Source organism: Pteropus medius, unplaced genomic scaffold (assembly GCF_902729225.1).
Source record: "Pteropus medius unplaced genomic scaffold, Ma_sr-lr_union100, whole genome shotgun sequence".
In the NCBI taxonomy this organism is placed as follows: domain Eukaryota; kingdom Metazoa; phylum Chordata; class Mammalia; order Chiroptera; family Pteropodidae; genus Pteropus; species Pteropus medius.
The window spans coordinates 8,341,988-8,359,763 of record NW_024349225.1 but is presented as its reverse complement, the minus strand read 5'-3'; the positions used below and the strand labels follow the sequence as shown (position 1 = coordinate 8,359,763).

General features: G+C 40.5%; 1 protein-coding gene and 2 pseudogenes across 4 annotated transcripts in view; 1 reads left to right on the top strand and 2 right to left on the bottom strand.

Moving 5' to 3' along the window:
- The window catches only part of ABL2 (ABL proto-oncogene 2, non-receptor tyrosine kinase), an 88,699-nt gene extending 82,446 nt beyond the window's left edge, over nt 1-6,253 (bottom strand). For 2 of the 4 annotated variants that reach the window (XM_039881374.1, XM_039881378.1), the window contains exon 1: nt 5,820-6,253. In XM_039881374.1, coding sequence (XP_039737308.1) covers nt 5,820-5,976 — 157 coding nt within the window. In that variant the 5' untranslated portion in view covers nt 5,977-6,253. The remainder of the gene's footprint in view (nt 1-5,819) is intronic. The other 2 variants (XM_039881371.1, XM_039881376.1) reach the window with 2 other exon arrangements.
- Nucleotides 6,254-9,932: 3,679 nt separating this feature from the next.
- Nucleotides 9,933-10,050, bottom strand: LOC120617865 (uncharacterized; annotated as a pseudogene).
- Nucleotides 10,051-17,265: 7,215 nt separating this feature from the next.
- On the top strand, nt 17,266-17,379 carry LOC120617808 (uncharacterized; annotated as a pseudogene).
- The last annotated feature ends 397 nt before the right edge of the window (nt 17,380-17,776 follow it).

The window sequence follows — 17,776 nt, the reverse complement described above, 5'->3', positions numbered from 1 at the left end:
TACTTAGAACATGCTTGACACCCAGCACTCAATAGGTGGCTTCTTCCAAGAATGGAGGCCCACCCTTGGTTTGCCAGCAGAACCCTATGTGCCCTGCTTCCCTTTTCCCTGATATTTGAGATTCTTTCAAAAGTGCATCTCTCAACAGACCTTCAACATATGCATCTTTAGAGATAAAAAGAAATGTTGAGGCCAAAGCAAAAAGTCATCATCTCTTCCTGCCACCAAAAGATGATGTGAGACAGGACACCTGCATGTGGACACTAGACTTGGGACAGATGGCTTTCGGAAACAGTTCTGGGTAGAAGAGAGTCAATACATATGCTTTCTGACACAACTGACAGTCTCTGAATCACCTTTGTTTGACCCATTACTCTTCTTAATCTCACCAATGGTTCTCAAAGCGTGGCCCCCAACCAGCCGCATCAGCAACACATGGAAATTTGTCAGAAATATACATTTGAATCCCACCTGAAACCTGAATCAGAAACTCTGAGGGTGGGACCCAGCAATCTGTTTTAACAAGTTCTCCACGTTATAAAGTTTGAGAACAGCTGTTCCATATGCTTCGGTGAAATATCTACACTGAAACTCCAAATTTACCTATTCCAGAAGAAATCTGTTAAGACTGATGAGGTTAACATTAAGTATTTTGAAATCTCATATCGATAGCACATGAAAAAAGCCCACCTGACTCACAAAAATCAAGAATATAAAATTTCCTAAAACATGCTTTTAACAAGAAACTTTATAACCAGAGGTAAAATACAGGGAGGCACAAAAAGGTCTAAAGGATGTCAGATGAAGGAGTTACAATATAAAGCGTCATTAAATATTAACTAGCAAACAAATGTGCCAGATTAGAATGAAAACTCTACCTAAACTTTACATTTGCATTGGCCCGTGTTTCTAGTTCAATTTCTCTGTAGGAAGAAAAAACATCCATATAAAAAGAGTGAGTGAAAAAGAACCATGGACTGTGTCCTCTAACTGCCACTCAGCCCTTAAGTCATCACAAGAGGATAACATTTACCTTCATAGGAAGGTCGGCCTAAAGTGATTTCAGAGTCTCCAATGATTTCAGACCCTCAAGATTTCCCTGCTTCTTTGTCGCTTTCTGGAAGTCCTTCAAAAATCAAGAGTCACTTGAGAGAAAAACAGACTCAGAGAAAATGGAGACTTAAAATGTAAATGCTAAGACAATTCTACACTTTATCATGCCATCATGTTAATAGCAGTGTTCTAGAGAGTTTACAAAACATGTTCACATAAGATTGATTCTCAATCCACACAACCATCCTGAGGTAAGAAACACCAACAAAACTGCTTTTCATTGAGTCCCCTGCATTAAGAGCCTAACATAATTTTATTATTTAATTCAACAACCAGCCGAGGTTGGAATTGTAAACCATTTACTAATGTCAGATACATGGCAGGATTTGAATCCAATTCTATCTAATTTGAAAACCCATGTTTTCTAAATCTCTACATTACGGCAAGATTTGGAGGAAAAAGCTTAGGTTTCAGTCTCAGAACAGTTATATGACCTCGAGAAGTCACTCAATTTTCTTATAACTCTTCATCTAGAAAATGGGAAGATTAATACCTGTCCCCGCCTATTTCAGAGTAGCAATAAAGACCAAATGAGATAAAGGCAATAAAAGGTCTTCATAAACCATTTTTAAAAACTACACAAATATCAATTTATCATTCTCGATTTTGAAAAAAAGAATGAACAGGAAAAAAAAAAACATAGAACGGGGCTGGAAAGGGAAAGATGTTGGTTTTTCTTTTGTTTGGCTTCTGTTTTCTTCTTAAAGCATGCTGAAGACCTGAAGGAGAAACCTTGGACTTCATAATTACCTGGAACCTTACTGTCAACTGGGCTGTGATAACAGCATCTGTACCACAATTTATATTGTCACTTTACTAAAATTACAGACACAGCTATGTATCTGTAATTTATGCAGATTTGGAGGTTAATAAAAATCTAACAGCTGATTTCTTTTTAAAAGTTTAGTTCTAAGAATCAGTGACCACTGTACTAGGTCACCATAATTAAAATTCCCTTGCAACAGCCTTCCTGTTCTTTTCTACAGTATCATTTTCAACCTGGAGTGCCTACATCTTTCATTCTGTAAAGATTAAAACATGAACTAGAGATCCAAAATAAATCAGACATTCAAAATGACGAATGTAAGGGAAAATTTCTATTATTCAAAACTTCACAAATAAAGTTAACTTTTAATAGTACTTTCAGCAAATGAGTGAGGGAAATTGAAGTGAAATCAACTGGTGAAAGGTATGTCATGTATCAAAAAGTATTTAACCTAGATTACTAGTCATAAAATATTAGCTCACCAAAAAGCTTCAATAGCAGAGTTCAGAAAAGTCACACAGTACTGACCCCTATTACCTGTCATTTTTATTCCTTCTAAATTATTACATTCACAAAAATCACTTTGAGCAAGGCAAATTATAAATTACTCATATATTAATTTAAAAAATACCATTCTCGTTTTTAATATGAAAATACCATTTCCTTCTACAGAAGAAAGATACTGGACTCTAATAAACTATTTCCACAAAACATGTACATTTTTACTGATTAACTACATTTAATATTTGGTCTACATTTAAATCTACATGTAAACTCAACAGCTTGTCAGACTTAATTTTCATATATGAAATTATGTGCTAATACCTCAATACTGAAACTCAAGACAGCGATCTGTACACCAGATTTTTTGTGTAAATGTCAAATGATAGATTCAAAAGCTCCTCAGTAGACCTAATCCTAGTCAGTATCTACCACATGTGCATTCTATTCAGAATCTACCACGGTTTTAAGCAGTGGTTCCTGGCGAGAGGACATTTTGCCCCCCAGGAGACATTCAGCAATGCCTGGAAACATTTCTGGTTGTCACAAATGGGGGAGAGGGAGTTGTTACCAGAAAGATGAGCAGATGCCAGGGATGCTGCTAAACATCTTAAAAAGCACAGGACAGCCCCCCACGACAAAGAATTATCCACCCCAAAACGCCAATACTGTCAAGGTTGAGAAACTGATCTTTCAAAAAGTTTCTAAACACCTATCTGTCTAAAAACAGTACTCCACCTTTGTTTCTTATATTATTTGCTAATTCCATTCTTTTCTACTAGTCTTTGGCAACAAACTTACCCTTATTCCCATCCTTTCGATCAGCTTCTAATTTTCAAACTTGTCAACAGAATCATCTCAGCCAATTTCAAACCTTACAGTCTTTGATTCATCCCTGTTTTTAATAGTCGTAGTAGTAATGGCAGCAGCAAACAAATATTTAGCTCTATGTGCCAGGCACTATTCCAAGTGCCTCGCATATATTAACTAATTAAATCTAGATGCTATTATTACTAGGTACTCTTGTTATCCCCATTTTACAAATGGAGAATCCAAAATACAAAAAAGTTAAATAACTTGCCCAAGGTCACACAAATAAGCAGCTGAGCCAGGTATCAAACTCAGGAATAGCTCCAGAATTCATGGCCTTAATAAGTATTCCAAAGTCATCTCTTTTACCCTCTATATCGAATCATGAAGTCCTTTAAGTTCTACGAGGCCAGGGAATCTTATATTCACAGCAACATCTCCAGAGCCCAGTACATAATAGGTGCTCAAAAAACTCCTGAATGAATGAAATATCCCTCAAACTTACCCCTTTATCCGCTGCCTCCACTCAAGGCCAGTCTTTCAGCATGTAATCCTTGGATCTGTTGATGTACCCTATAAACTAGCTGATCAAATACGATGATACAAACTCTTGCTATATTTTCCATAACCCAGGCCCCTCCAATGTATTCAAAGTTTTCTTCCCACTGCTTCTCAACTAAAAGCATAATATCTTAAAGAGTCAGAAGGTACCCGAGATCATCCAGTCCAATATTTTACAGATAAAGAAACCCGAAAATGGTGACTAAATCACTCGGCCAGGTGAAGCAAGGACCAGAACCTGATTCTTGCAATTTTTGCTCTATGACACACTCCTGGAGGATTTGCTTCACTCCTGACAGGTGTCTCCTCGCTATCCCATCGACAAATTATGTTCATTCCCTCTGTTCATGCTCGAGTTGTTTCTCCTGTCCAGCCTGCCCTCTTTTCCTTACTCCATGGATCCAAATCCTGTCCATCCTTCAAAATCTCTTCCATTCTTCAGGACTTCCTCCTTCTCTAAAAAATCTCATGTCCTAAATAAGATGCTAGAGGAAAAGGACCATCGTTACCTACTGGGCCAAGTTTAATGCACACGAGCACTTTCCACAAAGCAAAGCTACTTGGATTTCTTCCCTGAAAACTATTCACTCTTTCCTCCTGTTCTGGGAAGCGACTTCAATAAAGACCAAGTCATACAGCACCTTCACCAAATGTTCATATAACTGGAAGAGAAGCTCTCTCATATCTCTTACAGTAGACATGTAATTCCTGAATAGTTCAAAATCACTTAACATCTCCTCCAATAAGAAACAGCAGCTTGTTCACAAAGTCCAATTCCAGAACTCACCTAGCAGACACAACACCTCGGGTTTTTACTTTCTTGACATTACTTCCTCCAAAATGCTATTTCTCCTTCCACTTCCCTACACTGTGCAGTATAGAACACCCTGTCTCTTTTTTCTTTTAGTATTTTCCATATGCCTCTGCAGCGAAACTCCAATTTGCTACCTCTCAGACCTCAAGTATCCAGTTCTTTATATAGAAGTCACATCTATCTCTTCAGCCTCTCTCAGGTCTTAGGATATTTCAACCCCATGAAGATCAATTTTGTTTCTTCCTCCTTCTCCTCTTCCTCTAGAAAAAGTAGTCTCAAAAGTGGTGTGGGTGCAGCTCAGAGGACGTGCAAAAGGGTCCACTGTATGCACGAAAAGATATATATTAGAACTTTTATTACATTTTTTCATCTCATCCTTTGTTAAAATCTATTTCTGTGTACACTGTACGTTATCTAACATATTAGTACAGTTAGACAAGTATATAATAGACACGGTAATTCCTAGGGCATAAAAGTGTATTAACAAGAGTTTGGAGACAATTATTCTAAAAAAAAAAAAAAATACCTTGATAATGAAGCCAAAGAGACTCCAGACTACTGAGAGAATACACGTTACATCTATGCACACACGGTAGCAAGAAAAACTCTGGTTCATATCCAGAGTCCTAACCATGCCCACCAACCTCTAATCTACCAGACATCTCAGAATTGTGTCCTACTCAAAAGAGCAGAAGAACAGAGGATGGTTTGGCAAAGCCCTTCATTTCCAGTCGGGGGGTTGGGGGAGAAACAAAACAAGAGTGCTGAGATACTGCCCTCGTCTTTCCCGTAGAAGGGGATTTCAGGCACTGTTCACTATCCTGTCACACTGCTCATCGCCTGACTTACGAATACACTTTATACGCCACTGTCTCCCGAGAGTCTCTTCCTCTCTCCCAATCCGCAGAGGAAGAACTCACGTTTCCTCCACTAACGCCGATTCATACTCGCACCTCCGGGACTGAACTCACACCTCCCTTCACCCTTCCCTGCCCTGGCGACACTGTCCACCGTCCTCGCCGCGCCGTCCCGGCGTCGAGGACTGTCCCTCGGCGGTCCCCACGACCACTTCTCGTCCGTCCTCCGCCCCCGGGAGCTGCCAGCCAGGCTGGAGACGGGGGGGGAGGGGAGGGACGAGCCGCCGCGACCGGCCCAGCTGGCAGCGATTCCGCCCCCACGCTCGGGCACCCCTTCCCCGCGCGACCCCCCAGGACCGCGCCGCCGCCGCGCCCCCGGCCTCGCGGACGCACTCACCGTGCTGGGCGAAGACGTTGAAGCCGGCCTCGGCGCTGCGCCCCGCCAGGTCCCGCCTGCGGCCGGAGGGCCTGGCGGCGCTGCTGCCCCGGATCCCGCGGGGCTGCGGCGGCTGGAGCCCCGGAGCGTCCCCGACGCGGCCCACCTGCTGCCCCATCCCCGCGCTCGCGTGCTCCCGCGCCCCCGCCGCCCCCCGGTCACATTCCTCCCCGGCTCCGGCTCCGGGCTCCGGGCGCTGCTCTGCGTCGCCTTCCCCGTCCAGGCCCCGGCGCTGAGGGGCCGGGCCGCCCGCGGCTCCACACCGGCGCTCCTCGCTGCCGCCGCCGCCGCGCCGCCTCGCGGACACTCACGGGCCCGCCTTCTCCCTCCCCCGCCCATGGCTCCGCGCCCCCAGCGCCGCCGCCGCCACCGCCGCCATCTTCAAACCACCGAGCGCTGGAGGAGCGTGGGGCAGAGCGTCTCCCGCCCCCACCCCGACCAGTCACCTCCGCTCCCCGAGGGAGGGGGCGGGCTTCCCGGCGGCCCCGCCCCTCGCCGCACGCGTCCTGCGCTGCGCCGAGTCCCGCCGCCCCCAGTCTCTTCCCCGCACCTCGCCTCCCACGGCTGAATCCGCCCCAGCACAGCCCTCCCACGTGCGGCTCCACACGTTACCGCCTTTTGGGGCTGGTGGGTCTAAAGCCCTCCCTGTCCCACCTCCACCTGTCAAATCAATCAGTCCGGCTAGGCGCCCCAGGTGCACAGCTCATTAGCAGGCACAGCTGGGACAGAAAAAGCACAGGGCACGTGGTGATGACCGTCCAGGTGAGGCTCCCTAAAATGCCCAGGAGAATCCCTTTAAACACGCTTGTCTGCAGCAGGCCTAGAGTCAAAATTACACAAAATGTATATGAGGATAGTAAAGAGGTACGTGATTGTTTCATTGTGATTTTTTTTTTTAATTATTTCATGATGTTAAATTGCATGCGCCTCGGTTGTCTGCACTCTGCAGACTCACTGGAGAAGCAGTCGTGGTCCCATTCCTTACATTACATGACCGTGAATTCCTCGTGGACTCCTTTCCGGTCTAACCACGTGTGTGTTTCTGTTTCCCTTACAATTCCTGACAGTAACTCTCATCTTCCCACTGTCATACTTTATAAACCGTGCACGTGCTCAGGTCTTCTTTTGATGACAAAGGAGGGGGGAAATCTATCTTTGACCCCGTTTCTGAGTCAGAACTTACTCGTCTTTCACATATATTGTCTAAAGAGTGACTCAAATGGAAAACTATTTTTTACATATGTAACATATGTATAAATACGGCCCCCACTACGCATTCTTCGTCTTAATATTGATCCTTTTTTTAATTCTCAAAGGATTGTATAATTGTCTTCCTGTCGTTCCTTTGGCTTTTCTATTTCCTTTATTTAAGTTATCAGTTACTGGAGTTACCGCACTAAAATTTTGCTTAAAATTAAAGCAGAGAGGATGGGCGCCATCGCAAAGAAGCAACAAAGCAACCACTGGGAAGATAGGTTTAGGGGGGAAAGGTAGGTACAGCTCTCCTTCACCTTTCATAGATCCAGCCTGACCTTAAATGAACCATCCATTGACATTGATACTACTATAAGAGTACTATGAAATTATTCCATTGCCATCCAGATGTGGCCTGAAATAACTGAAATTTCCCCCCTCCTCCAAAAAAAATGGGAACAGAAACACTATACTTTAGCACAGGATAGAATATGAATTTTCCATTTGGATCAAAGTTTTCCTGTGTTTAAAATACATTGTTTTTCCTTTTATTCCCAAAGCATTTGCAACTACTGACCCAAAAAAATCATTCACAAGAGATAAAGGTGGTCATAGAACCAGAATTTGGTTCATTGTTTAATTTTTATTACCTGAGAGAATTTCAATTTGGGGATAATGGTCTGGCTTCTCTGTTAATTTATGTACAGTTTATAATAGATAAGTATAATATAGCGCAGTGGTTAGGGGCAGAAACTCTGAAGCCAGACTGCTTGAGTTCAAAAGTGGACTCTGACATTTATTAGCCATTTGCTCTTGGGCAAATATTCACCTTTTTGTGTATCAATCCCTCATCTGCGAAGTGATAATAACAGTAGTACGTACCTTATATGGCTATTGTGAGAAATAAATTGGTTAATGAATTTTTATATCTATAAACAGTATTTGGCATATAAGTGACATATAAACACTATTAGTACAAAAATTTAATGTTTTCAGAAGTCTATCAGCTTTTCCAAGCCTAATTTCTTCAAGTGGTATATACTTAGATCATGGAACAAATTCTACAGTATTTACTCAGGTGAACGCCTTCGCTGCCACCTGCCTTCTTACATTTAACTAAAAACAAAAATACCAATCAACCAAAAAAAAAATGTAGAATTATATATCACTTGATTAGTCATTCCTACCTAGTTATCACCAGCTACCTGCACATGTGAATGATTACATAAGACCTTTGTTTTGCATATGAAGATTCCTCTACCACTGATTCTTAAGATTCTATCTAGGCTAAAGCAAATATACTGAAAGAAGAGACTTGGGATACATGCATTATCTTGTAGATGTTTTCCATTCTTTCTTTTTCAAAGTGAAATGGGAACTTTCAGAATCAGAGGGCATGACAGCGTACAAAGAAACCTGGGTAATTAGGTGTGGGAAACTGTTTCATCTCAATATAACCAAGCAAAAAATGACTTGCCTGAGAATTACATTTAAACATTTAAAGCAATCCTAACTCGCACCATCTAACCTGAATTGAAGGCAGCTATGAGCTCCCGACAGCTGCAAAAACCAGGAGAAAAAGGTAGCGGGGATGGTGCACAGTAGCACAGAAACAGCCTCACTTGAGTGATGGCCAGGGACTGACATAAAAGATCAGACACATCACCAACACCAACAAAGCACACTGAAGACACAGATGCTCATCTTAATCTTCCTCAGAATAATACTGCTACTTCCAGATGCAAGGAGCTTGTGAGCCACACACTTCACTGACCTTATCTTCTTACCAGTCTGCATTTCCTGGCTATGGCCACATTCTTACATTATCTCCCATATCTCCTTTCTGTACATCTGCATGGACACAGTGTTCGTTTAGACTCAGGTCCTCTATGCTGGATTCTCCTGTTACTAGCCTTTTCTTCCTAGATTCCAAATCTTTAGTGCCAAGTAATGTCACTAAAAGAAAACTATTTCTTCCTCACTGCTTCGACCATGCTTCCCTCCCCTTCATTACATACAATAGCTAACTTTTTCACCTAAGGCTTCAAATTATTTTCCAGGATATCTTGGATTATAATTGCCTAATGTCCATCTCCTCAAACCCCCGTCCCTCCTGTGACAAATATATGCTTTATCCAATTAGCCTATCTGAGATGTCTTCTTTTTTAACTAGGATTTTTGCAATAATCATATTCTTCCCAATATGGCTCCCAAGTGACTCCCTTATGGTATTTAGGATTCTACTCAGATCCTGCCTCCTTCATAAGACAATCTCACACTTATCCATAGAGACATAACAGTTTCCCTGAACTCGATTCAATCCATACCTAAAACCAGCACTTCTAATAACAATTCCTTGCCTAGAAAATTCAATTACCTTCCTCTACATCTCCCTGAATGTGTTTAATTTTGACATGCGGCTCAGTGTCATAGGGTTGAAAAGAACTTTAGGGGTCATCTGGGCTAATCTGGAATTCCCTCCATAACTCCAACAAGGGAGCCCATTTATTTTGAAATTTTCCAATTGTTAAAAGAAATTCTTCCTAAAGCTAAAATGGCACATGGCTCCCTGAAACCTCCACCTAATTCACCGCACGGAACAAAGCTAACCTTCCACACAACAGTCCTTCACATATTTGAGAGCTGTCATGCTTCCCTAAATCTTTTTTACTTGTATACATGCATAGTCTCATATAGTTACGTTTATCTCTGTCTTTATTATCTACATGGGTTAAAATGTTTATGTAGGTAAATTGGAAGAAAAAAGTCATTTTATATGTAGCATTTTTTCTTTTCTTTTTTAGACGAGGCAACCCTTGGTTGACCTCATAGATTGCAAGGACCTTGTCAGCTTCCAGTCCCTTATTTTTTTATTTTTTACGGCTACAGCACCTGGTCTTCCTAGGTGGTCTCCCATCCAAGTACTAACCAGGCCTGACCCTGCTTAGCTCCGAGATCAGACGGGATCGGTTTTGTTCAGGGTGGCATGGCCATAGACAATGTAGCATTTTTTCAAGTTTTATTGGCAAATATCATTAAGGTTAAGGTGTACAACATGTTGATTTGATACTCTTATATATTGCAAAATGATTATCACCATATCTTTAGCTGATCCCTCTACCAAGACAATAACTATCATTTCTTTTTTTTGTAATGAGAACATTTAAGATACACTCGCTTAGCATAATACAAACTATTACCTATAATCACCATGCTGTACATCAGATCCCCAGAACTTACTCATCTTATAACTAACTTTATACCCTTTGACCAACATCTCCCCATTTCCCTCAGCCCCAGCCCCCACTAACCACCATTCTAGCCTGTTTCTATGAGTTCGACTTGTTTTAGATTCCACATATAAGTGGAATCTGAATATCATACAGTATTTGTCTTTCCTGTGTGCCTTACTTCACTTAGCAAAATGTCTGCAAAGTGAATCTATGTTGTTGCAAACGACAGGATTTTCTTCTTTCTCATGGCTGAATAATATTCTATTGTATATATACCACATATTTTTATCCATTCCTTTTAAGCTGTTTGTGCATGCAGTACTTTGAATTTTATTTAAGTGTGGTTTTTCTCTGCATTGTTGTATTAAATCTTTAAAGGACTGCAGAGTGCCAAATACAGTCTCATTTATAGATCCACACTTTAAAAGTTTTTTTGGATGACAATCAGGAGGAAGAGGATGATTCCTATCTGGCTGGGATAGAATAAGTCATTCTCTTTGAAGATAAGGAGATGGATTATTAAATGACCTCTTGTTGTTCCTCTTAACTCCCAAGGGTCTATGATTCAATATATCTTTGATTCAAAAACTTTATAAGTTATTAAGGGGCTATTTCAAACAATTGGCAAAGTGCTTTATAAATGTTACCAGTAGCAATAATAACATCTATTCATTTTAAGTTAATAAATTAGTACTCCTTTTCTATGGTAATAATGAAATAGCCAACTAAACAATCCGTTTAACATGTAGCCTGTCAATGGGCCTGGCTTAGAATTTATGTCAAATGAGGTTTTTTCAGTTATCTATTGCTGCGTAACAAACCATCCTCAAACCTAGTGGCTTAAAAACAACAGTGATTTATTACTTCTTGCAATTCTGTGGCTTGGCTGGACAAGTTTGCTGATCTCACCTAGGCTCACCCAAGTAGCAGCATTCAGCTAGAGGGCCAGCTGAACTGGAAGGTTCATTATGGCCTCATGCACAGACGGGGCAATTAGTGCTGCTTGGTTCTCCTCCATATGGCCTCTTGTTATGGGCTGAATTGCGTCTTATCCCCTCCACTCTTATGTTAAAGCCCTCACCCCTAGGACATCACAATGTGACTGTATGTGAAGATAGACTCTTTAAAGAAGTGATTAAGTTTAAATGAGGTTATTAGGGTGAGTCCTAATCCAGTACTCTGGTATCCTAAGAAAAGGAAGTTTGGACACACACATACATGCACAGAGAAGATACTGTGAAGACACAGGAGAAGACAGCCATCTACATACCAAGGAGAGGTCTCAGAAGAAACCAACCTTGCCAACACCTTGACCTCAGACTTCAGCCTCGAGAACTATGAGAAAGTAAATTTCTGTTGTTTTAAGTCCCCCTGTGTGTGGTACTCTGCTATGGCAGCCCCGGCAAACTCATACAAATAATCTGACCTTTTGGAGAATGACAGGTGTATGAGTTTGCTATGGCTGCCAAAGTACCACAGACAGGGTGACTTAAAACAACAGAAATTTATTTATGCACAGTCTGGAGGCTAGAACTCCAAGATCCCGATGTCAGCAGGGCTGATTCCTTCAGAGGGCTGCCAGGAAGAATCTGATCTCTGCCTCTCTCCTAGTACCTCTCTGCAGGTTTGCTGGTGATGTTTGTTGTTCCTTGGTGTGCTGATGCATCACTCCTGTCTCTGCCGTCATCTCCGCATGGCATTCTCCCAGTGTGTGTACATGTGTGTCCACATTTCCCCTTTTATGAGAATATCAATCATGTTGGATAAGGGCCCGCCTGATGACTTGACTTTAACCTGATTACCTCTGTAAAGACCCTATTTCCAAATACGATCGTATTTTGAAGTACTGGGTGTTAAGACTTCAACATACAAACTTGGGGAAACAAATCCAGCCCACCAAACTGAGCTTTCTTATAGCATGGTGGTCTCAGGATTCTAAGCGAGCAAGAGCAGAAGCTGCATGAACTCTCGAGGCCTAAGATCCAAGACTCACAACATCCCTTCTACCACATTCTATTAGTCAAAGTAAGTCACAGGGCCAGCCCAGATTTAAAGGGTGGGGAACTAGACTCCACCTCTTAATAGGAGGACTAGCAAAATATGGCCATGTTTTCAGTCTTCCACAGGGTCTTCTTTTTTATAAGCATTAACTAGGTATATGGCCTTGGGCTAATCATGAAAGCATACATCTGTTGCCTCACAAAATCACTGTGTGTGGGGCAAGGAGTTCACCTTTTCAGAGCAAAATTGGGATCACACTGTATATAAAAGTGGTTTTTGAATTTTATTTTACCCTGCTCTGCAGTAAAACATATTTTACATCACAATCCACTTCTACACACCCATATGTGTTGTGCATGTGCACACACATTGATATGTGACTGAAATTTTTAAAAATTTAGGAAGCAATACTTACTCTTGTGATACACTCATATTTATTTTAGTCTATATCCACTTGTTTGCTTGTTTGTTTAAGCACCGTACCTACAGACTGGCAGCTCAGAATGGATTGTCAGAGCCCAGAAGGGTGAAGGAGGGTCCACATTGGGAGGACAAACAGCCAGGGGCGGGGAGGAGTGTCAGAGCCCAGTTGGGGTGAAGGGGGGTAACACCATGGAGCAACAGCCTTGCATGAGCTGTCAGAACCTGCACAGGGTGAGGAGGGCAACCATGTGGAAGGGGTGGCCCAGCGTGGGGCGTCAGAGCCTAACCGTTGTGAGTGCATCCACAGGTGGAGAAGAAGCGACAGAAGTCATGGGAGATTTGTTACATACAAAGCGGGGGTGATCAAGTAAGTAAAGTTATTTGGTATGTCAGCTGGGTTTCTCACTGTTAGAGAAAGGAGTTATAGATATAGAAAGAGAAGAAAACTAAAAGAACCCTTATGATGTTGCATTATAATCAAAGATTTTGGTGTATTCAAAACTAACTATTTATTAATTTAAGTGGCCTGGTGCAAAATGGAAATATAGGGGCCCGTGTTCAAAATTAAGAATCTCAAGATGGTGAGAGCAGAGCATTAAACCAAACCCAGGGCCTTCTAAGTGTGAGGCCCTGTGCAACCACATAGACCTCATGCCTCCAAAGCCCACCCTGCGGGTATTCATAGTTCGTTTACTTGTATAGGTGGAAATGTATACCCGTATTTATTTATAATTATAAAATATAATATGATATATAATTTAAAATATAAAATATTTCCTACTTGTGTCCATAAAAGGATTTAAGATCAGCAACATCCCAATAGCAACAGCACATCTAGTGCCCAAATCTTGGCTTCTAAATACCATTCCCTACTAAAAGGAATCAGGGCTCCTTAGAGGAATGGACTGAAACAGGTCTTGTGTGGGAATATAGCTGACTCAAAGGCTATGCCAGAGGCAAGGAAATGCTCAGAGAATGGTGGGGCAAAATAAATAATTATGACAAAAGTAAATACATTCAGGATAATGAGATATCCAGGTTTCTCACTATTGGAGAAGGATATTAGAGATATGGAAAGAGAAAATTACTGAATAAAATAGGAAATGTGTCCATACTGATATATATTAGTATATAAATAATTCGAAAGTTTGTCACGAGTTGTATGTTTCAAAGTACCTACCCACAAATCACTTATTAATAAGTACTTATTAATAAAGAGACACTTTACAGTGGAGAAGACTGACAGACACCATCTTAAGTGATCAAAATAAACAACATCATTATGGGACTAATCAAAATCTTGCTTCAGCTGATTGGCAAGGAAAGAACATGCATATTCCTACCCAAGATGAAAAAATCTATATTTTAATCATAAGAAAACGTTGAAATACCTAATGAGAGCCATTCTACAAAATAACAATTCTGGAATTTGTAAAAGTGCACCATGAAAGTCAAGGGAAGACTGGGGAACCATTTCAGGGCAAAAGGGACTGAAGAGGCATCATGACCTGAAGACAACACATGCTCCTGGACAGGTCTGTCCTCAGGGACATTGCGTGAGGCGAACGTGATAACCACTACACTACGGAAACCATTCCAAGGGGCATTTCATAAAATTTAAATGGGACCTAAAGTAGAAGGTGCCAATGTTTGAATATTGATTTTCTGGTTTTGGTGGTTTATATTGTCATTATATAGGAGACTGTTTATCAGAAATGCACAATAATGTACTAAGAAATAATAGCACACCACATCAGCAATTTACTGTCAAATAGTTCAAATGCATTGCCAAAAAATCAAGGTATATAGTCTATAAAATTCCCCTCATTGACTAATCTAATAACCTTATCAAGAAAAGAAACAAGATTACTTTAAGAAGACTTGTTTTTAATGAATGAACACTATCTTCAGTGGTTACTGCTTTTTTTGATATATGCTGACAAATTTATTAATTAGTTTTTGGTTAGAGATGATATTACAGTCTCAAAGGGATGTATTTCTGAATATTGATCATTGCCAGTCTCTTTGCTGATGTGTCTCTGATATTTAGGGCTTGCTGCCAGTGCTAGAGTCCCTGTCCTTCCCAGTTTTCTGGGGACTGTCCTGGTTTTAGCACTGAAGATCTCATGTAATGGGAAACTCTTCACCAGGACGTGAAAAACTCCCGGTTTCCTCACTGCCGCAGATCTGGGGAAAGGTACAAAAGCCATGTGGCAGCCCACAAAAATAGAGGCTGAAAGCAATACCGTTTTTAGTGTTAAATGGCCCCAACACAAATCTTCTGCCTTCTGTGGTTGCTGGTTGCTGTTTTGTCCCCTGGGGCTAATGTTGACAACATTGATTATCGGTTCACAGTAAGGGATCATCCTTTGTCACCTTGGTTGGAGTGAAGCAATTTAATGGGCAATTTAAGTGCCTTGTAACAATCCATTTTTGGCTTTGCCCGTGGATTAACTATTGTGCTTTGTATCAAGATAGTGCTAGTTTAATTTTTAACATTGTGAGTATTGAATATTTTCTAAAAACTCAGGTAACAACACAGAACAATTATAGCACCTACACCAGTATGACCTGCACATCAGTGAAAAAGAAAGCTAAACAACTGTTATTCTAATAAGAGGTAGACAGAAGGACCCGTATAACAGGATCAGGGAAGTAAATAACCAAAACGAAGTACATAGCCAGACTGCACAATTTGCGGGAAAGAATTTGGGACTGAATATGGTAAAGGGAAGTGAAAGCACCGACATTGAGAATCTCATAAGCACAGGATAAGAACTTCTAAATCAATCGAAAGTTTTTTTATCTCCCCCGAAGGCGTCAGTACTCAATCTAAAACAGTTTGCCGCTGAATTAGCTCAGGCATACCAAAGGAGCTAACACAGATTAACATGCATTATTTTATCTTTTTCTTGATTGTTCTATGAAACTGAGTAAAGTTACATTTCCTAATTCAGAGATCACAACTAAAATGTTTTGTTGGCACACAAAGGGGAGAATTTAAATAGTAGATATGTTGGCCCGCTCCCTGCAGCGATGAGCTGATCTTAACAGGTCCTACAACAACTGTGCCTTCTACAGTATGTCAAGAGATGCCTCAGATCACAGGAATACCAATGGCAAAAGTTATCCTGGGCTCTTAGGAATTTTGAATTTTAAAAAAAGAGTTTCAAATCATCTTCCTGATTTGCAGAGTTTAATGATGGAGCAGAATCCATAAAATAAAAAATTGTTTATATCTTATTCGACAAATGGCACTTTGTTCATCTATTCACATATTCAGCAGACAATGGAAATGTAAATGTTGGCAAATTCTCTTCAGTCTATAAACTTCTTACCAAAGAAAAATTGTTTTAAAAATCTTACCTGCTAAATATCCTGCAATCATGCACTAATACTACAACACCAGCAAAAAGATACAAGCACCTGTGATATTGAGGCTTTTATAACAAAAAGTGGTGACTTCAGTTTTCTGAAATCATGCAGAAGCTCTTAATGAGATATTTGACTTTACAGAATGGAAAGAGATAGTGTCTTTGACATACACCTTCAAAATGGTGATCTTTGTCACTTGTCATGGAAGAGATGTTGGCCGGCTGTAACATTGTATTTTCAAAGTGTGAGACGAGAAGAATGTCTTCCTCTAATTTGCAAATACATTAAGGCTGAGAATGGAGGAAAGGATGATAGTGAAACAGAAATTTATACGCTGTTTCTCCAAAACTGTTTGATGATCTTTGAAGAGGCCTTTAAAAAAAAACAAAAGAATAAATCGAAGACCCCTGAGATTTTCAATGTTATGTGTAAGTCGCAACACATAAAAATCACACAATGAAAAAAATGACTCTTCTTTTTAATTTTGAAAATAAGACTGTTTCAGAGCAGCAATAACGACAAAGTCACCTGAAAAACGATAGCCGAGTTAAACAAGACTTTCTCACTTTTGCTACTAAACCTGTAACTTATTTGGAATCCAACTTGGTACTTTAAAACCATTTTCCCTTAGAAAGAGGTTTAACTTATGGTGACATCCAACGTGCGTCAGAATGTGTAGTCCATTTGTCCTCTTCCTTGAATCTGGGCCAGTCCTGTGGTTTGCTTTGCCCAACAGATATGGCAGAATTGACTCTGTGGTTTCTGAGGTGAAGCCCTAACACACCTTACATCAGCACCTTGAATGATCCCTCTTGAAATGCAGCTGAAAGTTAAAACAAGGAAGGGTCGATTGTAAAACTTAGGGTGGAAAATTTGACCATCAGTTTCACAGTTATTTTCTTAAGTAATTAATACAGTTGCCATAATAACCTAAGTTAATATATAATCTCATATCAAAATGCAAGATAGGAATGAAGAAACTCATAAGGAAATAAGTAACCCTAAGAAGTTAGGCAAGTTAGACAGCAAGCAAAAAAAAACTACCAAATACTAATAATTTTATTTTCCTGATACGCAATTACATGTTTAAAAATTAGAATCATTTCAAATGTTTCTGATATGTTAATTAGCATGATTGTGGTAATCATTTCACAATGTACATGTATATCAAAATGTCACGAGTCTATAGCTACCCTGAACAAGCCCGATCCTGTCTGATCTTAGAAGCTAAGCAGGGTCAGGCCTGGTTAGTACTTGGATGGGAGACCACCTAGGAAGACCAGGTGCTGTAGCCATAAAAAATAAAAAAAGGCTTGTAAGCTGACAAAGTCCTTATAATCTGTGAGGTCAACCAAAGGTTGCCTCACCTAAAGAAAAAAAAAATGTCATGTTGTATACTTTAGATATATACAATTTTTACTTGTCAATCATATCAATAAAGCTGTAAAAAAAATTAATGCCATAACTGGTATAAATTCTTCTACCAAATGGAAGGTAATGTGGAACTGTGTGACCCGTTAGGCTTCAGACAATCTCACTGGGGTTCAGTTCCTTTCACTGTAAGTAAGGGGTATGCTATATAACTAGAATACATATACTATTAGAAATTTAGACTACAATCCTGAGTATCATTACCAAAAAGTGACTTTCCAAATATGAGAAGGGGAAATACCTGATTATCAGCTTTAAGAA